Genomic DNA, 23558 nt, shown 5'->3' with positions numbered 1-23558 from the left:
TGAACTCATCAGTAGCCCAGTTGACCCATAGAATGAAAACCAGGGAGAAGGCTGCTGAGAGGTGGAGCAGCAAGTGGTTAGTGGCTTTGACAATCAATGTGCAGCTGTAGGTGGTAAGAAAGCTGTGAGATATTAAAAAAATTTGATCTAGAGGACAAAGTTAGACTCTTCCAGGTCTCCCGTTTAACCACAGTGCCTGGCTGTGAGGAGAGCTGGGCAGAGCTACACCTGAATGTGAATTGTAACTAGAACCCATCATTAGTTGCATGATCTTGCTTCTTCAACACTTTTCAGGTTTCAGGGTCAGATCCAACATTTACTAAGTCAACAGAGGTCCTTCTGTCAGCTTCAGCTGGCATTTGCTCAGGTCTCCAGGAGGAAGAATTTGTCTGTGAAAATCAGTTAAATCAATATCGGGATATATTTGCAGCTGAGTACTTGAGTATTTGTCAACATTTTTGAGGGCTAATTAGTAAAAGGGAAATAGTTTACTAAAAAGAAAAAAAAAAACAAAACAACTCTTTCTTAGTGTCAGCTAGTTTTGGGAAAAAAAATTAAACTTACTATTTGTCCTTTATTCCTGAAAGTGCTTTCCACATTTTTTTTTTTTTTTTACTTCTTCTTAAGCAGTCAGGGAGTGACCCAGAGAAGAAGTTACATTCTTACACAGCAGGTGAACCAGGAACTTGCTGTAAATGACCTGCAGGTATGCGGAATAGCCGCCGTTCCTGCGCCCAGAGCCCCTGTGCTGCTGCAGAGAGAAAGAAGCAGATGCTTACATGTATAGACAGCAATAAAACTGGAGTGTAACATTTTTAGGATCGCAGCTGAGCTCTCAGACAAGGCTTTCTGCAATGACTAATACGACTACGGTCTAATGCGACAGTTCACCGTCTGCAGCCTATTCAGCCCCGAAAGTAAGCGAGTTCCTCCAGATGTTACACACTGAAAAAAAAAAAAGCACATCCAGTTTTCAATCTTTTTTATTTATTTAAACTGTACACAAATGTAAAATACTTCAACAGCAAATCTAAGTGAAAATTGTTTGGTTTAAATTATTATGGAACAGAACCTAAAAGGAACTTTATTAAATAAACATAAAAATTGGATTTAAAGGATGCACATATTGTAATGTATTCTACAATAGTCACTTTTTTTCACTCTACATTCCATGTGCGTATGGTATAGAAAAGACACTGAATAGAACAAACAGAATCAATCCATTTTGTACCCTGAAACAATTGGTAGGCCTCGTGAGGGATTGCTCAGTATGACTACATGATATATGATGGCTTTGCCATCTCATAAAAATTATAACTAATATGTTGGCCTCTTTGGTTCCAAAATTTCTGTATAATACATTTAACTGTATTCATTTTTTGCTGCTATAAAAATAACATTTTTTTTCAAATGGCAGTTTTTGACTAATCATGCAACTAAATCAGTGCAAACATTAAAAGCAATCATTCGCTTTAAAAAAGAAGCAAAAGATTTAATTTCAAGTATAAAAAAATATAAAAAAGTCATATCATAAGTCCAGTTTTGTCTAGTATGGGTCAACACTTTAAATTGCATAGCTCATGCGGCACCTGTTTACCTAGATAGTGAGCAAAGATAAGTGCACTATCAAGTACCACTTTTCAAGGCATTGAAATTTGCAAGTGCTATTATACGTGCATTCAAGCAGTTTGCAAGTGCTATGCTGTATCATTATTTTCTGATCTTTATGGCCATCCTTGACACCTCCTGGTAAGGAAATTGAAAGCACTCTCCTCTCTCCTCCTTTCCAAGACTTGTGAAAATGTTCCTCGCCTGTTATTAAATGCACTGCATTTCCCAGAACGTCTCCACTCTGTCGCTGTCACTCCTCTTTAGGGTTCATTGGTTTAGCTGTGGTGGCCATTGCTTGTTTGCTCGTCCCCCACGTGACGTAGCCTTGCCGAGTCCCCCACTGAAGAACACAGATTGCAACTTTTGACTTTTTGTTCTTTGCACAGTGAGAGATGCCAACAGTCAACACAGTCCAGATATGGTATCGATTCCCTTTTCCAAGACACGGCGGGTGTAGCCAACCATGGGTTGCTAGTGGGCAGTAAAAGCATTGGATCACGCCAGCCCAGCTTGTGACTCTGCAACGGCCAGGTGTTAGAAATACAGCAGTTTCTTACATGTCTGTCCCCTTTTCTCTCAATCTCTCTCTCTCTCTCTCTCTCTCTCTCTCTCTCTCTCTCTCTCTCTCTCTCTCTCCCCCCCCGATGGAACCACAGGATTCCTTGCTGGAAGTGCTGTAGCAAGAAGTGGGTATCTGTGATGTTTATGTTTAGATAAATTTAAATTAAGAGGAAGTGATCGCCTCCCAAGGCAGGTGTCCTGCAGCTTCCTGTTAGACCTAAGAGGTGACAGTCGACTTTTTTTTTTCCTTTTTTGTTTTTTTTAATTTTCTAAGTTTGGTCATTTTTGACACCTGCGTGCAAGAATACGTTGTGTTCTCACAGTCTGTGCTTTTGCCTGAGCAAAGGGAGCTCATTTCGGTCTGGCTTTGCCGGCAGGCGGGGAAACAGCTGCTCAGCCGCTCACTCGTACTGGCAGGCATTTAGGTCCATCGTCACTGGTCACTGACTTTCTGTGCTCATGTCCCTTTTCTGAGCTGCCTCGTGTGTGTGTGTCTGTGTGTGTCTGTGTGTCTGAGCGCGTGTTTGTGTGCGTGCCCACATTTCGTGTGTGTGTGTGTCTTTAAGATATTTCATAGCATTAACTTATAAGTGATAGAATATATAAGTGTCCATGATCCACAAACTGCCACTGTCCTGACACCAAAGTGAAATGATTATTTTTTTCTTTTTTTTTTTTTTGTCAAACTTTTCCACAGTGACTTTCCAACACTGATGCCTGGATACACAGTGAAACTTCCTCCAACACCATCTTGTACGGGAATGTTTCTCTCTCTCTCCCTCTCTCTCTCTCCCCCCCCAAAACACACCTTAAATCAAGCACAACCACATTCTTCCACAATCATATTGGGAACGTCCCTTTTCACAATGTTGTATTCATCATCAAAGTACAGCATTGACATTGTGCTAAGTTTGGTTGGAATGCAACAGGAGTTCACGGTGCCCGGGTTCAGCCCCCGCATTCGGTACTGATTCACGACAGCGGTGTGAAAGGAGGAAGCCGACCCCGGGACACCGGCCAAGTAGGCCGGGCAGCTCCCTTCACAGTAATTCCCATAGTAACCTGATGGAGCTATGATCCAGTCATTCCACCCAATGAGTCTAAAGTCAATGTAAAACTGTTGCCTGCAACATAGATTGGTCCTGCCATCGCACTCCAGGCCTCTTTTCCGGATCCTGTGTTTGTTATCAGCGAGGCGGGCTTGCACCACTAAAAAAGGCCGGTGGGATTCCTCCCCGGGGTCCACATAAATTGGCAGCACTGAATACTCTTCACAGCCCTCACATTGAACATCCAAGTTCAGTCTCCTTTCTCCTCTCTCAAACAGAGCCTGGATCGCCTCTGTCATGGGAAAAGTGTGCCAACCACTTCTTTTGAGATCAACTTTCTTTTCAACCACATTCCACTTGTTGCTAGTGTCCGGGTCTTGGAAATAGACTTTGACTCTTACTTTTCGCCTGCTGCCTTTCTCTAAGACATATGGAAGCAGCTTCAAGTAAAGCCACAGGCTGGCTTGAACGACAAACAAGTTCTGGTTCCCTTCATTTGAGATGAAGAAATAGAGGCGGACTCTAGATGAGGCCAGATCGTCTGCAAGATAAGGAGAGATCAGCAAGATTAAGTCAAAAAGGAAATGTTAGCTTGTGTGCCATTCTGGATTCAGGGACAACACTAGAGCACAGATCGAGCAAACAGTGACGGGGCTGTGCCAGTCAGAAGGCATGCACTGCATCAGATATCCCCAATTTGCAATTAGAATTAATTGAAAAGGGGACTTCCCACAGAAGCCTTCAACATCGGGCTGTAGTCGGATGTGTCAGATCCACAGTACAGACATCAGTAAGGGTTTTACAGAATATATGTTTTTTCCAGAAAGCAAGAATTAAAGATGCTACAGCAGCACTTTGAAAAAGACGGGCACTAGCTCTAGAACTCTGTTATCTCATCAGTTTAAGAATAGTTTTAACTTTCAGCTACCTGCCAATTCTCAAGGGGAAAGCTCTTTCAATAACCACTAAAACGCCAATGCCAAACCAGGGATTTTGTTTCGATTTGCACATATTCTCGTTGCGGTTTAAAGGAGACGATTCACGAGATAGAACGGAAAATATTTCAGTAATGTGCCTGCTTGTCCAACAGATCAAGCTAACCCCCACTTAGTCTGGTAGAATATCAGCTATTATTAATCATTTCAATCTCTGCCTTTTCTCCCCAGAACGATGAGCTCCCATACGAGGCAAGGCAATGGAGCGGTTGTTCCCGCTGTAACGCCGTTATTGGCTGTTCTCAATACGCTTTTCAGCAACACCAGAATTAAAGGAGAGAAATTGTCACAGAAAACCAAATGTCACCAAATGTCTGACATAACCCCTTATTTGTAAACAGAAGAGCCTGCTGCATGAAACATTTCAGAAATACCAGCGGCCTTCCTGCAATTTTGTAATGAAAGTCCGAACTAAATTTGGCGTAGGTGATAAATGTGCCGGCCTTTATGGCAGAGACCGTAATTCTGGTCCCTGAATCAAAGCATCCCAATTGCTATTTAAAATTATTGCTGGAAAGGCATTTTCTCATCTGCCCTTATCAGTTTTGCTTCCGTCTGTACAGAGCTAAATGTAGATTTTTTTTCTGCCTTTTCCTTCCCTAAGAATCTTTAGCATTTTTGTCAATCTCTGAATGGGATTTTTTGCGTAGTCGGTGTCTTCATTTGTTACCCTAGATGCCTTTCAAATGTGCCTCCAGAGCCCATTCAGTACCTTGTAATAGTTCAGTGACAAAAATTTTCACTGTGTTTGTCTACGTTTTACATAAAGTCAATTTTGGAAGTGTTACAAAAGACAGCGATTGACTGAATACCAAATGGAAGTACAAGCCCACCCCCGATCTCCTAACGACATCCTATTAAAAAATAATTACCCCCAAAATGTACAGAAAGAAAGCCTTTCTCATGTTAGTAAGTACACAACTTTTTCGTAAACTGTGGTGACAGTGACAGAAAAAGAACAGTACGGTGCTGCTGCACCGATCCACATCACTTGTGTTGTGTGAGATTGTGTGCGCTCATAAATTTTGTATGTGAATATAACAAGCATATGTATAATGCAACAGATCCCATAGATACTGTAAATGTATATGCCTTTGGTAAGTGGGAGGGTAGATAAAGAAGATGAGTGGGCAGCATACAGGATAGAAAGAGATTTATTTTGTGGACAAATGATATATAGATGCCACAAGAAGATAGAGAGAGGAAAATGAAACAAGCGATAGAGTGATGAAGGAAAGGAGAGATGGGCAGATAGACAGGTAATTCACAGAGTGATGGTGTTCCAGCCAGATGTGCAAAGTTCACAGGGACAGTGGTTAAACTACTGGAAAGCTGTGCTGAAGGGATTCGGTGACATGTAACTGCAATGGCTGGACAGGACTGAGATGGCTGGTACCGTGGGGATGGAGGGCAGCTAGTAAACGGACTGACAGACAGACAGGAGACAGACACACTTGGTAGGACACTGCATGCAATGGACAAACAGACAAGGCCAATACTGCAAATGAAAGCTAAATAAATGGGAAACAAACGAAAAGAGGGGATGGGCAAATGCAAGCCTCAACAGACAGATGCAGGCAGTGAACCAGATGAACGTGCAGGGCAGACAGACAAGGCAAGGGATGCAAGAGATGGAGCGGGACAGGCAGAGGAGGGACAGTGGGACACGCAGGGACAGAGACAAGCCCCGGTGCAGCTGCAAGGACAGCCGGAGGGGAGCCGGGAGCATAGAGGCCGCGGAGGGATGGAGGGACAAGAGAGGGGAGTTGCAAGGCACAACCCGGGGAGAATCCCGGGCACAGGGGCACAAGCAGGGAGGACGGGAAAGCGCGGTCAGGGCCGGAGCGAGACAGTGCGGGGCAGAGGGGAGAGCGAATGAGGCGGAGGACAAGCGGGTGAGCTGGGCGGCCAGGTGCCCGTACCAGGCAGAAGGACAGGCGGGAGGAGAGGCAGGGTGCGCAGGGGGCCAGGCAAGGGCAGCCGGGGAACTGCTACGGGTCAGGCAGGCGGAAAGAGAAGGTGGGCAGGAGGACAGGCAGGGCGAGAGGGAAGACCGACAGAGGTCAAGCAGGGGGACTGACAGGGGTCGGGCGGGGGGAATGACAGACGGGGCGAGGCAGGACAGGCGGGGAGCGCGGCAGGGCAGGGGCCGCGGCGGGTCGGGCAGGGGGTGCGGGCGGCGGGGGCGCGCGGCCGGGCGGCGCCCACCTGTCTCGGCGAAGCTGATGATCTCGGAGACCGGGTCGTGGGCCGGGGGCCCGGCGCTCGCCTGCCCGTCCAGGCTGGGGATCTCCACGCGGCCGTCCTCCCGCACCTTGCCGGCGTGCAGCTTGCGCAGCGCCGTGACCATGGCCGCCTTGGGCACGGCGTGCGTGATGTTGGGCCGGTCCCGCATCTGCAGCCGGCTCAGGATGTGCCTCTTCACCGCCTCCAGGAAATCCCCGTCCACCTTGCCCGGCTCCTCGGGCCGCCGGAAGCCGCAGGAGGTGCATGTGTCCTGCGGGGAGCCGCCGGCGGGGGCCGGCGGGGTCGGGGTGGCCGCGGCGCCCAGCAGGAGCAGCCCGCAGGCCAGCAGCGCGGCCAGCACCCCCCGGCGAGCCGCCCCGTCCATGGCGGAGGAGCGGGGGGCCGAGCTGGGGGCCGCCCCGGAGCGCCGCAGGGAGCCCGTCTGCAGGCAGCGCCGCTCCGAGCGCTCCGCGGCGCGGAGGGGGCGGTGGCAGCCAAGCTGGGGGGCCGCAACCGCTCCGCGCAGGGGGGGAGCCGCGGCGGAGGGAGGGGGCGCCCGGGGAAGCGGCGTGTGCCGCCGGGGAGGCGGAGGGGGGAGGCTGCACGCGCAGGCACCGAGGGCGAAGTTGGCGGCGGGGGGGGGGGAGCAGGCTTGGCGTGCACGGAGAGAGCCCGGCTCCACGGGGGAGGGGGACGGCAGCAGGTGAGGGGGTGGCTGCGGAGCCCGGGGAGGAGGGAGGGGGAGCGGGGAGCGAGCCGGAGGTGCGAGGGGATCCGGGGAGCAGGGGAGAGGCGGCGCCGCTCTGCCCCGGTGCCCCGCGTCGCTTCAGAGGGGCATCCCCGGGCGCAGTCGCTCGTGGTCCATTCGCTCGTTTCGCCAGGTCCGGGCGGGCCGCGGAGAGGAGCTCTCTAGTCCAGCGTCATTGAGGGGGGTCAGGGAGATAAACGAAGCAGATTTATATACAATCCAATTTATAGCCTGGAGGGGGGGGGGGGGGAGAGAGAAATACCACTTGTACCCCCCCCGCTCACTCCGCCCCCGCGTGGGTAGAGGTCCCCTCCGCGCCGCTCGGTTGTCCCCCTTCAGCGCCCGCTGCTTCTCAACGTGCCATCAAAGTTGACCCGGAGCATAGCTGGGGAGGGAGCCGGGGGCGGCGGGGAGAGGGTGCGCGGCTGGCAGCTCCACTGTTGCGAGTCTTCTCCCCTCACCGTCCCGCTTATTATTAGCGAGATGCTTTTATTTTCAAAGCAGCGCGGAGGGTCCGGAGTCCGGCGCGGATGCGGTGGCGGCGCCCGGGGACCCCCGCCGCGGGCAGGGCACCGCACGCTGCGCGACGCGGAGCGGAGAAGCGGCGCGATCCCGGCGATCCCAGGAGAAGCTGCACGGATCCACTCGGTCAGACCAGCTCTTCGGCTCGCTCCCTCGCTTGCTCTTTTAAACAATATCTCCCTTGTTGGTGGTTTGGGTTTTATTATTATTATTGCTATTATTATTTTAAGTGTGATTTTTGTTGTTGTTGCTGCTGCTGCTGCTGCTCCAGTTAATCTGTCTCCCTCTGCGTCTTTTTGATCTTTCGCTCGCCTTGTGCTGGCTTGAACGCTGTGTTTTGTTTTGTTTGGGGTTTTTTTGTTTTGTTTGGCTTTTTGGTTTTTGTTTTTGTTTTTTGTTTTTCTTTTTTTACGCGTCTGATGTTCCCTCTCGGATCCGCAGTGAAAGGTCTCGGGGAAGCTGCTTGCTCCTCGCTTATCTTCTCTGATCTCCTCCTGCTAATTTTCCCCCCCTGCAAAATCACGACATTGTGGCACTTTCTACTGAAACTTTTTATACAGGAGTTAAAACCACGTGGGAACTCCAACCTATAACAGACGCCATGGGCTCCTCACTATTTAGGAGCTTAAGTTAAGTCTTTTGCCCCCTGGGCTATTACAGTAACTTCCTGATGTGGAAATATTAACTATGCTGTTTCTTTAACTCCCCCCGTCCCCTCCCTCTCTCCCTCCCGGTTCCTGCAAACACACCCACCACACCGGCTCGCGTCCCTGTCCCATCGTCCGGCAGGACGGACGGACGGACGGACCCCGAGCGGCTGCAGCTCTGGCCCCCTCCCGTCCCGGCCGGGAGATGGATGCCCCCTTCTTCCCCTCCCCCGGTGCTCCTTGGCTTTTAAGCACTTGAAAGTCATTAGAAAGTTTACCATCGGTTGGCTTTGCGACGGGGGGGGGTTCTGTTTGTTTGTTTGAATGAGCCAGGTAGCCGGGGCGGGTGCCGGGCACTGTGTGTGTTTTCCGTGGGGCAGCAGGGACGCGGAGCCTGTCGGAGGCAGCAGGGGGAGGGGGACCGGGGCGGCGGCCGAGGGGAGCCGGGAGGGGAAATAACGGGACCGCTGCACTCCCGCAGGGGAGCCGCCAGCAGCACCAGCCCTGCCCGCGCCCGGGGACCGGCTTTTCCTGCGCGCCTTCGCGGGAGAGCGCTTTGGGGATGGGGAGGAGCGGGCACCGGGGCAGAGGGGATGGATGGCCGTGACACCCCTCACGGCAGCGCTCAGGAGAGATCCCCACCGGCTCCCGCCAGAAGCCCTGCCCAGGGACCAGCGGCCAGGGACAGGGGCCAAGGGGGCGGGGGGAGAAGCCCGGCGCACATCGGCGGCCAGGGCAGCACCACCGAGGCGGCGGCACCACCGAGGCGGCACCGCGGCCGCTCCGCTCCGCGCCGGCCGGGCCGGGCCCAGCGGGGTCGCGCTCACCTGCGCGGGGCCCGCGCGCGCCGCCGCCGCCACAGGGCAAGCCTGGGCCGAGGGCGCCCCCTCTGGGCCGCGCGGGGAAGCGGCGGCGGGGCCGGGCGGGGTCACCGGGACAGCGGCACCGGGACAGCCGCATCCCGGGACAGCCGCATCCCGGGACAGCCGCATCCCGGGACAGCCCCCGGATGCACGGGAGCACCCGGCCGTGGGGGCGCTGGGGAGGTCTCCGCGGGCCGGGCTGGGAAGCCGGGTCCCGCAGAGGCGAGGGGCTGGGGCTGGGCAGCGGGCGGGCGGTGCGCGCTGGAGCCGGAGCTCAGCGCTGGGCAAAGGAGCACTTTGGGCTGAGCCTTCTGCCCGGCCCTTCTAATCGCATCTACTTTTTTTTTTTTTTTTTAATAAAAGAAAAAAATCTACCTTCAGGAATGAAGACAACTCTCAAGACCTTCATCTTTTTCACCGAGGCAGATGGTGCTTTTCAAGGGCAGATGCAGGACACACAAATTTCAAGCATGACAGCAAAGAAGTCCCTTCTGCTCGTTTCATTTTGTAGAAGAAGAAAATAATAAAACTTCTAATCGATCCCTGGACTGCACTCGAGTGAGAGCTGTTAGCTGTCACAAATACAAGCAACTCAGGAGTGTGAAGAGGGTCAAGTGGAGGATCAGCTCATTACTGTGATTTAAGAATGGAGGGGATGAATGCTATTCTCATCATAAATGTTTTCTTTCTTGTTCTATACTGCAAAAGGAAAGACATTCAATGCTGTGCTTCAAAGTCACATTGCAATCCCAATCTAGTTGTTCATGTTGGGTTTAATATAGACAAAGTCTAATTGCATATACAGCTTTGTAAATCCTCAGCATCACTGGAGCTACCCTGATGAGAGATCAGAATTAGGTACAGTATTTCCTCCCTGCCAGTAACAGGTTTTGAATGGAAAGCCTGGAATGTAAAAAAAGAAATAATGCTAAAAATCCAATCACTCTGACATCCTGTGAGCTAATAAGAGCACGTGAATGCAACAAGCTTAGTACTTCACAGTAATCAATTTGACAGCAAAGAGCTAACAAGAAAACAACAGGCAGAGCAGTGATGACTGGTTCATAGAGGTCACTGTCAAACAAGAAATAGGTGCAAACACAGTCCATCTCCCTTTGCAAAAAAGTATTTCGTTACCCCAGTGAAAATGAAATGCCAAAGAGGGAAAATATAATGGGTTTGGTGGGGATAACAAATCTGGCAAGGTATTTCTACAATAAAACAAGGTAGAGGTTTTCTTTTTTACATGTGGGGATTTTAAATCATCCCTGTTACTTGCTGTAGTGGCATGTTTTGGTTTTTGCATTTCCCCCTCTCAGCCAAAGCCATTTTGCATATTCAAATATTGGGAAGACTTATCTTCTCTCACAATTACTAACAAACTAATACAATAATAACCTCTATTGTTATTTAAAGTGTGTCCAACACAGCATTCTGGAGGCAGTTCTCACACAATGGACTTTCTCTGGCTTCCTCCTAGAGAAGAACTTAATCAAACCTCAGATGCTTTCAGGCAGAAGAGCCTTCAGGGAGAGCAAACAGGGTTAACAGAAAGAAATGTGCCATCTGATTTCTAATCTTGCTCACGGAGCATGGCCTATTGATTGAGCCATAAAGCTCTGTTAATTTTAAGATTTCCTCAGCTTTCAGTTCTTTCCCTTGGGCATAAACTTGTTGCTTACACATAGTGGCTGAGCTATCAGGGAGAGGGTAGCTTCACATTCTCCAACTCGGCTCTCTTCCCCTCCTCCCCTCCATTCTATTTGTTCTGAGCTCATCTGCGTGAGGATACATTTTCACACACACCTTCTCAAACCGGCTGCTATTCATCTGATTCAGGGTCATGCTTTTCCATACATTAAATGCAGGGGAAAACTGGGAAGGAAATGGCTGGGATTTGTGCTTGACGGGCAAGCACACGATTAGCCAGGGAGCCCTGCTGTGAGAAAGTACAGCGTCGGAGGGTATTTTCTGTAGAATCATCCAGTCTCATGACTGGAATCTGATGCCTATAAAAAGCTACTATATAATGAAAACAGGATAAACTGAGATCCTCAGGCAGTGTAAGTTGGCATGTTCCCGAGACATCCAACTGCTGCACAATCACGGAACAGGTCAGCTTGGAAGGGACCACCCGTGGGGTCATCTGATCCAACCTCCCTGCCCAAACAGGGTCCTCCTAGATACAACTCTTTCTTCCTTTATAACCTAGATATTTGCTTATGCAAATTTTTCTCAGGGACAAGGAAGCAGAAGTCACTCTTGGAGAGACCAGTCAGTGCAGCCCTGAGCTAGAAACTGAGCAGGAGGCGATGGCACAAGGCAGCTCCCTCAGTGCACTGTGTTTCCACCATGCCCTCAGTGGGACCATGAACAATTTACATTAGCAAAAGATCTAGCCCTTCACCTTTAGCTAAAGCACCTTTTATGCACTTAAACCATTAATAATATCTATTAGGTAACCTTGTTAATCCCTTTGAGGTAGGATTTTCTCTACTGTACTGATGGCTGAACTGAATAAAAGCTTCACATATGAGAGGCCTGGTTTGCACTAGAAATGCTTCTCCTTTGATAACCAGCAAATACAAGTTTTACTAGCACAAGCATCTTTTTCTGCAAGCGTTTCCCAAATAAAATAGGCTATACTGGCAAAAGCACTTTTTTTTTGCTCATATAGCTGCATCTATATGGGGGATTTTTGCACGTAGTGAAACGCAATCTGTTTTAAATGGCACTTCAGAAGAGCATTGCTATCCCACAGAAGTTTCAAGGCTAGACCTTGAAGTATATACTTCTGCCTCATATCTGAAAGAGCTTTTTACAAAGTGGCCATTGTCATCTTGCAGGAAATACAGAGAAACTGAGACACACAGATACAGGGTAGGCTGGGAGTGCTGTGCTCTATCTGGAATTTGTGTTCATTACATTCTTTAGCTTCAGATGAAATTATGTATCCGTAATCAGACTCATTCCTCACTACGCAAATTACTTCTTGAACAACTGTGACAAAGACAGTGGATGTTTCAAAAGCAGCATAATTCTGTATGAAAGAAAAGTCCTATTGAAAATCAGGTAGGTAAATGCCATTCTGAATGACCTAGACATTTTCTGAACTATCAAAGGTAGACTTAACTCATTAAAAAATAAAAACACTAAGAGATTAATCTGGCTTCTTTGCTCCTGCCCATGCTTCTTTAATTGAAAACTGTTTGTTAACAGAGATTTATTCTCTAAAAGAAAGGGTCCTATTCTGAACAGCACTTGGAAGAAGAGGGGTTTAGCAGACAGAAACAAAAGACCTGACCAAACTGGGGACTCTTCGTCTAAAGCAGGTACAACGAGAATCTGAGTCACAGAGAAATACAGTAGAGCCCTCAACAGGTTTTGAAGAGCACCTATTGAATGCCAGATTTCAGCACAAGTGTCAGGCAGGATGGGGGACATGGGGGAGACAGCAGGACAGGGTGGCAGGGATATACTCACAGCCTCAGCCTCCTGCTCCCAGTGCACCTGCTTCAGCACAGCTGCAGTCCTGCTCCCCTCACCTCAGCTACCTGGCTGTGCTTCATGGGCAATGTGTTGGCTGGTTGATCCTCTTCAATGACCCCTCCATGCTCTGGGAGGGTCTGCAGCCGAGCCCCAGGTTCACTGTGGGGAATGAGCGTGGCTGAGTCTCGTGCCTGTGGTGCAGTGCAGGCAGGTCCCTGCCTCAGGCAGGTCTCTGCACACAGCAATGTCCCTTTGCCAGAAAGGCTGACTTCAGGGATCTGCTCCAGTCCCCAGAGTAAAGGGACCACACGCCATCGGGTGGATATCCCCTGTGATATTCAAGAGCTATCCTCTGCTTGTTGATGGCCCAGAGTGTTCTTGCTTTCCTCGCACAGTCTGTCCTCTGCAGTCCAAAGCCGTAGCCTTATAACCAGGCAGTGACTTCCTCTGAAGTTGCTTGTATTGACCTAAATAGGTTGGGGCGGGTGAGGACACACAGAGAACATGAAAAAGCTGTGCTGGTTGCCCAACAAAGAAGTGTCTACTTTGTGGTGAGCACTTTTAACATATAAGCACTTTTAACATGCTGTAAAGAACATGATTTTCATGTTTGTTTAAGTTCACACCAAAAGGCTTGCAAAGTAGCAAAGTGGGTAAAAATAAAATCTGCATTTAAGTGGTAAACAAAATAGTTAAAACCTGACTTTTTGTAATTTGAACGCTACTTACTGAGGCAGGCGCATTTAGAAGTCCATGGGTGCTTTTCTTTTGTCATCCACCCATGATTGATGTATCTGATAGATCCAGAAAATGAACTTTAGCATGGAGCAATGCTAAAATCAGCTGTCCTGAGAAAAGCAGTGGTTATCAGGCAGTGGTGACAAAATGGAAATGTTTCCCTCAAATTTTAAATGAAGCTCAGAAGCAAAAAATGGCTGATAGCTTTGCAATGAACGCCCTAAGAGAAATGGAGTACCCGAGTCATTCACAGTGGATAATCAGTAGTACTCCATGAATACCTGAACATAAACTTTTTTTTTCCCCACAAGCAAGTAGCAAGTAGAGGAAGTCTCTACACCTACTTCCTGTGGACAGGCTGCAGCCAGAAGTCCTGGGCTTAGGCCTGAGCTTCCCTCTCTTTACCCCATTTTCACTAGCTGTTAGTTAGGATGACAGCATTCAGTCCTCTGGAAGTTGCTTTGAAATGAAGAAAAGAGGCATACAAGAATTCATCTTTTCCATGGAGCTTGACACAAACAGCATGGCCTTGGTGCTGTGTGTCAAAAGTAATTTTCAATCTGTTCATAGTTAAATTGCACAGTTTTGTTTCCATGAATCTTATTATATTAAATGAAAACTGTTGTGCAGTTCGACTGTTTGCAAAAGAATGTCAGAGTGAGATTTGAAAGATGACTGTGATATATGGTTTACTCTCTGCTAGGGCCAGGATCAAGGCACTCCTGTAAGAGCAGCAAAGTGCCCCAGTTGAAGCAAGGAGGGGCAGAGCAGTAGCACTGTCACAGTTAGTGGAGCTCTACAGATTCAGCCCAGCTGAGAGCTGCCCCATGCGACTCACGCTCATCTGCCCAGTGCTATTTAGCCTCTGCAGGCCTCTAGCTAGAACGTTCAGACTGCCTCACGTTTGCTGTATGAACACTGGCTCCAAGGAAGGTCCTCTGCTACCACACTAAATCACAGGAGAAGGTTATTAACAAAAATTTCTGAATCACCTTCTGCCCTGCTTAGCATCTATCAGTCATAAGTCAGTGCCTGAGTATGCTGCAGGATTAAAACAAAATGGGTTGCAAACGCTGTATGACTTGGGTGCTAACCTCTGCCATTTCTTCCAAAACATGTGAAAAAGCACTTACACTGTGACAGCTTTTTCACTCTCCAGGCTACAAGCAGGTCTTCTTGTTCTGCTGTTTCCCTGCCATGATCTTCCCAAAAGTGGGGGAGCTTATTAACAAAGAATAACCCTCAAAATTCTCCACAGCCCTTTGCCATTTCTGAGTAATAATCTTGCCCCCTCAGTGTTTACAGCTGTGGTTGAGATCCTTACCAAGAACACTATTAAGAATAAATTATAATATGTGGAAATATTACTGTGGAATATACTGATACCATTATACCAGGATAAGAAAATAAACCACCACTTCAGAGATGGCAAGAGCAGAAGCACAGAGATCATGTTAAGCAGACATTGGATCTAACAAACCTACACAGGTACTGAAGTCTTAGCAGGGTGCAGAGCTGTAACAGGAAAGTGTGGTGTTCTAGGGTTTTTTGCTTAAAAGATGAGAGAGAGGGCCTAGGGGAGGGGAATGCATGAAATAGAAAAGGATGAACTTTTTTTTTTTTTTTGGCTACTCCACATGGGGTTTTCCTCTGTTTAAATGCTGAAGGACAGAAAGATTTTAAATTAAAATCTTAATAAATATAGCCCTGAGGCTAGTAACATTATTACATCCAAGATGATTACAGCAACCAAGCCACAAAATACATATATATATATTTATCTGAAGCATAATAAGCCTCAGTATTTAGTTAGAAGAAGGCTAGGCAGCTAACTGACTTCCAAATTAGTGAATTTTCCATTCCACTCTACCTAAAGTATAAACCAACATGGCACCTGGTTTGCAGAGTTTGTTTCATTTCTATACAAGATAACATTTTTACTACTTACATTTTAGATATACGTATATATATTTCAGATCATGTGTATGAGAGTTGGGAGGAAGAAACCCAAGTTTGTAATAGGAGATATGGATAATTATTCAGCTTTGTTGTGAAAAAGGGACCTAGGTCTCCCAGATTGCCTGAGTGAGGCATGTTTTCCTTGAGACATTTGCCTTTTTCAGTCAATCCTAGTCTCAATATAAGGTTCTGCACTCTACATGTTTGTGTAGAGAATTGGGTTTTTTTTTAATTATGGAAATTTTTTAATAAAGGATACAGGGAAAATATGGGATACAAAGAAAAGGATACAAGCTGATAAAGATGATTAAATCATAGAGCAACTGCGGAGTGGGTCATGAAGTGTTATAATCCCCAACTCCCCTCTGCTTTCTGCCTCAATGTGTTAATGCATCACACTTTAGTACAGTGACACTTTCAGCCCTAGGTGGAAATTCACACATGATGAAGAGGTGGAGGAGGATTTCCAGATGGTCAGACCTCAGGGAGTGCGAAAAGGTGGGGGGAGGAAGGGAGAAACTGCTGAAAGGAATCGGACTTTGGTCACATCAGTAATTTCCAGCTGAAAATGGAATATTAAAAAAACCACCCAAACCCCAAAAAACAATCACTAAGGATCCCATACCGGGCCAGGTGCATTCAGGTTTGGACATTATGTGTGATAAATCCTCACCAATACTGGTTGTGAAAGATCCCTAGGAAATATTGGTTTATTTGTGTGCAACAGAAAGGTGTGAGCTTCATTTCTTTGGCCAAATTTTATAGTTGGTACTAAAGCACCGTGACACAGACCCAATTAGTTGTTTTATTCTCTACATTTCCTCTTTACTGGAGGTTATTGTAAACTGGTACTTGCTCTGAATTGTGCACAAATTTTCACTCCATCAGATGCTGCACTTGGCTGCTGCACCCTTTGGGACCCTCTTCTGCAGGGCCACCTCTACAAGAACAGTGAAGGGCACTGAGAGAAAATGCAAGGCCTGCATCCAGTTGGTCCCAACACACCCCAAAACAGGCCCCACTTTCCCTTTAGGGGAGCATAAGGCAGCAGCTGCTATCACACAGCTGGACTTCTCTAAGATGACCTCATTTACTATGGTCTTTCGGGGAGAATGGGAAGGTAGTCATGGGCCAGAGTTCAAGGGGTCTGGTCCTTCAGGGTGAAAGGTGCTAGAGCTGCATAAAGAATTAGCAATAGATGGTATTTTGTACAGCCACAGCTTTTTCCAGATGTCAGGGTTAGAGAAAAATTTAAGATAACCAGTTATTTAGGCATCACAGTACCCCTATATTTTGTGTGCATGTGTGTTAAAGATATTCATAATGACATAAAAGCTGAGCATTAGGTATGATGGCTTGGACTGCTTTCTAAGGGCTCTTGTTTCATTCAGCTTCAGGTGCTCCTCAGGTCATAGGCATTTCCCCCCCACAAAATGTGCACTCAAGCTGCCAATGGTGTGCAGTCACACTGGAAAGGTGCTTTTGTTTAATATCATCAGTATGATTGCATGCTATTTACTTGTATTTCTTGGACAGCAGCTAAGTAAATTGACCACAGCCAGGTGAACTACTGGAACAAATATCAAGAGAAATAAGGCTGTTGCACAGATTTCACTTTGGGGAAATGTTTGGTGGATGTCACTCCTGTCACTCCCAGTGCAAATCATGTTGTGCATGCAGGTCAGGACAAAGTTCAAGGAGACAGAAGACACTTATTCAACTTTTGCTAGAGCAACTTGAAATTTGTGAAATGTGTGGTTTTAGCCGCTGCTGAATTCATATCCCCATTAATTGACTTTCTATGTTAAAATCACTTGTGTCATAGCAAAACGCAAAGAAACCTTGAGCATCTGATGTGGCAGTGACTTCCATGATGATATATTTAAGATGTCCAGGTGCCTGTGGCTGGCCTTAGTGGCAAACCAAAGGCCTCCAAGCCTTGTAAAGCCTGCAGCATCCATCTCGGACTAAGTCCCTTACAATGACTAGATGAACATCTCTGACTTTGTTCCCTAAGGACTCAGTGCAGCAGGTGTTTTCAGTCTGCCCACCTTCCAGATCAGGTGTCCAAAAATGCAGCAATAAATACAATTTTTTTTTTCTTCTCTCTTTCTAAAAGAGCCCAAGGTGGGTGGAGGATATGGGCGTAGGCTATTTTTATTCATACCTTAATTTAGTCAGTAGTCCAACAGTTCATGAAGAAGAGCTGGGCTCAGTCTTCTTTTCTGCCTGACAGGAATCCCAGGGAGCATGAGAGGCAGCTCAGGTGTTCTCGGAAGGAGCAGGCCATGGGGTGGTGCTGGGACAGGAGCACTCCTCAAGCCTCCAGCTGAGTCAGTGCATGACCAAAGGGAGCAGGAACCCACAACTCTGTAAACAGACAGTTCAGAGAGCCACAAGCGCAGGCCTCCCTTCTTCTCACCCTGCTAGCCAAAACATTTGGAACTAGCTAATTCACATGAGACCAGCTTTAAGAGGATGGAGGCAGTCCCCTCCCTGGCACCAAGCATACCCTGGTAAGCGCACTCTGCTGGGAGAGGAGACATACACATTCCCCGGGGCAGAAGGGAATTGAGCCATGTGAAATTCCCCATGTTCAGCACTAGCCTTTTGAGTGCTGAGCACAGTGTATACAAAACACTGCTGTGCTGCCAACCACCCTGCCTTTCCCTTGCATGAACGGACCCACGCTGTGTTCCTGGAAAAAAACCAAGAGAAGCCTAAATTGTGAAGCCCAAGGGATCCTCAGCCCCCAAGCAAGGTAAATTTAAGAGGCTGTGTTGCCCATGGCATGCTCAAGCAGAGGAGCAGCCTCTTGGTTTTGGTGGCTGCCATTTTGAGGTAGAGCATGGCTCAGGAAACATCACTTCAAAAGGCAAAGATTTGTGGCGGCTGCCAAGAACTGGCATTGCAACACTCCCCAGTGATGCCCAAGACCTTTTCTAAGCCTGCTTCCACCAAACTAAAACATCACTGTCGTTGCCATGCTAGCACTCCACAAAGCAAAAGCAGAGGCAGCTCCCCCAGAGTCCAAACCCCAGCACAATAAATTCTGTACAGGCCCAGGTCTGCCCACAAAAGAGGGACTACAGGAGAGCAGAGAGATTGTGAGGTACATGTGCCAAGTGACTCTCTTCCCTTTCAAAGTGACAAGGAACGAACTTGCAGGACTAAGCCTGTAGTAAAATTAGTCCTGCTGGAACTTATTTTCTGTCTAGGTAGCAAGGCTGAGCTTGTTTAACAGTAATGGTTAAAGGACAATAAAAGAATACAGGCGTAAGTCATTTAGACAAGGCAAACCATTAACTGTCTGTATTAAGACTTGAAAGTAACCAAGTGGTTGGTAGCTGTCAAGACAGTACTTAAAGCAGAAGTGGAAGAGCTGAATGAATAGAACAATAAATTGGTAGAGCATTTGCCCATAACATGGGACTGCTGCTGTGAATGATTACAGGCATGCACCAAGGCAGGAGTAAACAGCTCTCCAGCCCCACAATTGGGATGCTTTGTTATTTAGCAGAGACCACCTGGTGCACATCAGAGAAAACTTTATCTTCTCACTATGGACTTCCTGCCTTTAGAGGTTATACTCTGTTTTTGGGCTTTTGACACAAACACATGCAAAAGGCCTTCCCAGCAGGAAGTGCCCAAATCCTTTAGCTGGGAAGCCAAAATTAACAGTCTTGCTAAGACACCTTTCCTACCCTCACCCCTCGGTTACTTCCCAAAACAAGAGGAACCGCAAAGGAGCCTGTGATGACTGAAAGGGAGACTCTGCCAGCAGCAGAGTTTCCTCTGTGCATGCGTCACTTGCTGCAGCCTGTCTGGGTTGATGGTGCTGTCAGCAGGAAGGGGTTACCAGGAGAGGTGGGGCTGCAGAGCTTTTCACCTTTCACTTCCCTAGCTTTTCTGCAGCTAGGAACAGGCTACAAGTCCATTCCAATTTCTGCATTTAGGATATGCATTCATCAACTTTTTATATTTGAAGTCCTGGGAAAGGCTTCTTAGCAAAAGAGAAAGAAAACAAAGTAAAGCACACATCCCTTTGTCATACACTTGCATTTCAAAAACTCCAAACCTATTTAATACTTCTGACTTTACCCAATTTGTGTCTCATACGGAAGACTGTTTCCCTGGAATCTATATCCCCATTTCTTTCCAAAAAAGAAGAACAAAAGATAAGTTTTAACTTGGTGTTGATGCAATATTCACCCCACCCAGAACCAACTTTGAAAGCTCATGTAAAAAACATGAAGAGTAATTTTTACTTAGCTCTTGTTATGAACAATTCAGAGATAAGAAACAAGGCAAGACACGTCTCAGCTGCAAGTGTGAACATGATCTCAACACTGCAACATTTTCCTTGCCTGGCTAGAGATGGGTTGGCAGCATGAGGTATATGAAGGTAGGTTACAGGTGACAAGAATGTAAAAGCCTGTTATTAAACTAGGTGTAAGCAGTCTTGGAACTTTATTAGGGCCAGGGAATTCAGCCCTGGACATTGCACCTGCTTGATTATTCACTATTAAACAAATGGCTGTAAACTTAGTTTCAAGTTGGAGAGGATTCAGACACAGCTCTTTCTGCCCTCTGACTGGGCAGCGGATGGAAAGCAGTTTGTGTCATGGACAAAATCCATGTGCTCACCTCTTTCAGGAGAAGAGCTAAGTCTTCATCACAAGTTTTCACCAGGTGCAGCACACAAGTCATTTGCTGTCCTCCAACTGCAACTATAGAAGGGGAGTGAACTGCAGTGTGTTAAAGGTACATTTGGGCACTGACCTATTTTTGTTCATCTGCCATGGGAGAGACATGTGGAAACATTGTGGTTTGATGGATTTGATTAAAAATATGCTAATGAATAAAGAAAATTAAGTGCATCCCTTGGGCTCCTGGCAAGCTGCCAAGACAGACACTGGGACCACCAACAGGGGATCCTTATGTTCCGGCTTTTGCAATCCTTCAGATTCCTACTGGAAAGGATGGTGACCCAGCAGAAATGGGGCTCAAAGTTGAGTGGTTTGCGTGTCCTGCCTCCAGTTCTCTCCAAATGCCACAATATTTTAAAATTTATGCCCCAGGTGCTGGAATCAGCAAGCATAAGAACATCTTTGTTTTCATTGAAAAAAGTACTTCTGCCATCATTGTTGAAGAAAGCAAGCTTGCAAACATGAAGCAAGGGTACTCAAAATGCTTGGAAACAAAAAGACTGTGAAAGAGAACTCCAAGTTCATTTTCTAAAGTATCTCATTATTTCTAAACCAAATGCAGTTTTGGAGGCCTGACTTATGGTTTTTCAAGCTCCTGAGGCAAAGCTGCAAATGTGGCCTTTATTCCCACGCAGGAGAAGCTCTGCCTGCCTTCCTCCCTCTGTACTGTTCAGGGAGGGAAAGGGGGAAAAAAGGCAAATCAAAACAATTCAAGCAGGCACGGTGTTACCCTCTGCTCCACGAGTGTTTAGTGCACTACTGTCATCATTCAAGCAGATTTACTCAAGGTACCACATTAGAAAGTTCTAACCTGACTGCAGAAGTAGGTGAATCACATATTCTGCTGCTGTTCTTCAGGTAGGAAGCAGCTTTCATTAGCAAAGTCTGAAGTAACCAGCTCTCCTAGTGCTCATAATCCTTCTGTGAGTAGTTGTTCTTCCCATAGTGTGATTCATTCTGTTGTCCTGCAGTTTTCAGAGCTGGAATGAGACAGCCAACCATAGCTGGGGATGCAAGTACCCCAGTATTTGCAGTACAGTGGCACTGCTCAGCACCTAATTGGGGTGCAGTCACCAGGAGTGAAAGGAAAAGAATGGCTCATATTTTATTAAGCTGCCTGAACCTAAGCAGACTGAGGAAACCCTCCAAACCCCCTCACGCAGGCTACAGAGAAATGAAAGCAGAGACCCCTTAGTGAAAGAGGCTCTTCCACACCAATGACCAGGGCAAAAACTAGAAAATTAAAACCAAACACCTAGTCCATCCTCCAGGCATTTTTTCAGCAACCTAAAAGATTTGGGGTTTCATAGCACCAACTTCCAAGCAAGAAACAGTTTTAATTTCTGATTCCTGAAGCCTGTCATTCTGGGAAAAGACACTTCTGTCAGGGAGGTCTGTGTCTGACCAGGACCATGCCTCTCTGGTTCTCAACAGCCTTTTTAAAACTGAAGAGCCAAATTTCTAGGAGTAAAACTGCAGGGTATCTTGGGCAATGTTACCATGATGGTTTTCATTTAGAAGCAAGGAAGAATTTGGCTATTTTTTCAGATAATTACTCCTTCCCACAGTCCACAGTTGTTTTCCTTGTTTACAAGTATAGAATTGTAATGCCATCATTTTGTGGGGAGAGTAATCATGTTACAGAGCACTCTTACAGACCACAGGTTGAAACACTCATCCAAACAGCAGGTTCAGTTTGTTGTATGTGTTTTCCTTTCTAGAATAAAAACACAGCACTATTAAACAGTAGGGAGTAACTTTCCTTGTCTCTCGATGCTACATGTGTGCACAAGTTTGTCCTTGAATTCTGGTATTTGGCCTATGGAGCTAACATGCATAAAGCCTCCGATACCCAAATGCGAGGCTTTAAAAACAAACTCCATAAACTCTGATTATATCAAAAACATGATTCTGCCTCAAAGCCAAGTAACAAAGCTCATTGAAGGGAACTTACTGTAAACTCTGCAGATTAATCAACTCTATCAGGAAGGCAAGTACAGAGCATGTGATCCCAGTCTCACCTCAACTTTTTAGTTCCAACCCCCTTTGGAGTTACAATGCTTAAGGGCATTTGCTGCTATACCCCTACTAGATCCTATTCCCATAACAGACACTGAGTAGTTTGGGGGAGGAAAGACCATGGGCCAGGAAAAAAAAAATAGGATATTCTCTGCCCTGCCCCCAAATTAAGGCTTTATATTTCAAAGAAAGCCCAGCATCTTTAGTCACCCATAGAAACAAAACATTTAGTGAAGTACTGCACAGTCTCAGGGAACAATAAGTATTCTTTCAGGCATGCAAATCAGTGCTCAGCAAGCAGAACAAACTTACACTTGCAAGGCAAACTGGTTTAATGCCAGAAAAAACGTAAATCCACCATCCTCATGAGAAATTGGGTGTTCTGCTGCACAGAAGAATGTTTAGGCAAGATTTAACATTAGCATTTGCATGCAAAAGGAAAATTTAATTTTAGAACAAAGTCTCATACCGCATGAGAGAATAATATAGCCAAGCAACGAAACCAGAAGAATCTAGCTAGTGTGGATTTCTACATGTAATTCAGGTGGCAGATAAATAGCAGCAACTTGTCTGCTCGTCTGAGCATGCTGAACAGCCCCTCTCCACAGCAGAGCTTCTAACTCCTAAATCCACAAGATGGAGCCAGCAGTTCTCAGGAAGAGGTGCCTGTGCCATCCCAGGAATTGTCAGCACTCAGCTCACAGAACCACACTAAAATGTTCTGGTTGGGGCAGAATACAGGCAAACACAAAGGCAGGAGCCAAGCTATGCACGAGTCATCATCCTCCTGTTTTATCCTGCTGCAACTAAAGGCAAGCCTGCTCCTCACAAGCATCTGCAGACTACCTGAAGGTGCCAATCTGGGCTTTGGGTATAGCAGTGTAACACAACTGTGCTCAGAACCCTCTCCTGCCTCCTACGCGACACTTTCCATGCTACCCTTTCTCTGCCACGGAATATTTTAAAAGTTACTTCACTGGGAAGGAGAGCAACATAAACCACTGTGGCAGTCAGAAACACAGAGCAAACACCAGGCAAGCACCATGTAAACAAGATTATGTAAATTGCTGTAGTCTTTGGCCAGAAGTCATTCAGCTAGAGAATATTCCACTTCCAACTTATACAGACAGACAGAAACTGCCTGAAAGTTTACTTTGAATCCCATTGTTCTGCCACTCCAAATTAAGTGGCATTAGAGAGCAGTGAGTCTGTCCTGAGCCATCCGGCTTCAGAAGCATCTCAGCTTCTCTCCTGCAGTTCATTCACCACAAACCTACACTGAGAATGAGTCTGGCACACTCAAAAAACTAAGGACTACTTTTTCCACACAGTGTTGCTTATTCTGTTATTCAAAGGCTCAAGACTGTCTGAAGAAAAGACAAAGCAACTCTGTCGTTCATATAGTTGATACAAGCTGTCTGA

General features: G+C 46.9%; 2 protein-coding genes across 3 annotated transcripts; one reads left to right on the top strand and one right to left on the bottom strand.

Moving 5' to 3' along the window:
• Positions 1–967: 967 nt before the first annotated feature.
• Positions 968–6930, bottom strand: INHBB (inhibin subunit beta B). Its single transcript, XM_036386955.2, has 2 exons — positions 6425–6930; positions 968–3762 (listed from the first exon to the last, which is right to left on the bottom strand). Exons 1-2 carry the CDS (start codon positions 6825–6827, stop codon positions 2987–2989), a joined length of 1179 nt encoding a protein of 392 aa, XP_036242848.1. The 5' UTR covers positions 6828–6930; the 3' UTR covers positions 968–2986.
• Positions 6931–7221: 291 nt separating this feature from the next.
• LOC129046735 (circumsporozoite protein-like) lies at positions 7222–9573 on the top strand. Of its 2 annotated transcripts, XM_054515459.1 has the most exons (3): positions 7222–7323; positions 7695–7838; positions 8273–9573. In XM_054515459.1, exon 3 carries the CDS (start codon positions 8957–8959, stop codon positions 9548–9550), a length of 594 nt encoding a protein of 197 aa, XP_054371434.1. In that variant the 5' UTR covers positions 7222–7323; positions 7695–7838; positions 8273–8956; the 3' UTR covers positions 9551–9573. The 2 variants fall into 2 exon arrangements, with proteins under 2 accessions (XP_054371434.1, XP_054371433.1); XM_054515458.1 differs by having other exon boundaries at positions 7237–7838.
• The last annotated feature ends 13985 nt before the right edge of the window (positions 9574–23558 follow it).

Source organism: Molothrus ater, chromosome 7, assembly GCF_012460135.2.
Source record: "Molothrus ater isolate BHLD 08-10-18 breed brown headed cowbird chromosome 7, BPBGC_Mater_1.1, whole genome shotgun sequence".
Lineage (NCBI taxonomy): Eukaryota > Metazoa > Chordata > Aves > Passeriformes > Icteridae > Molothrus > Molothrus ater.
Note: the sequence above shows the minus strand (reverse complement) of the source record. Positions and strands in the feature narration are given on the sequence as shown.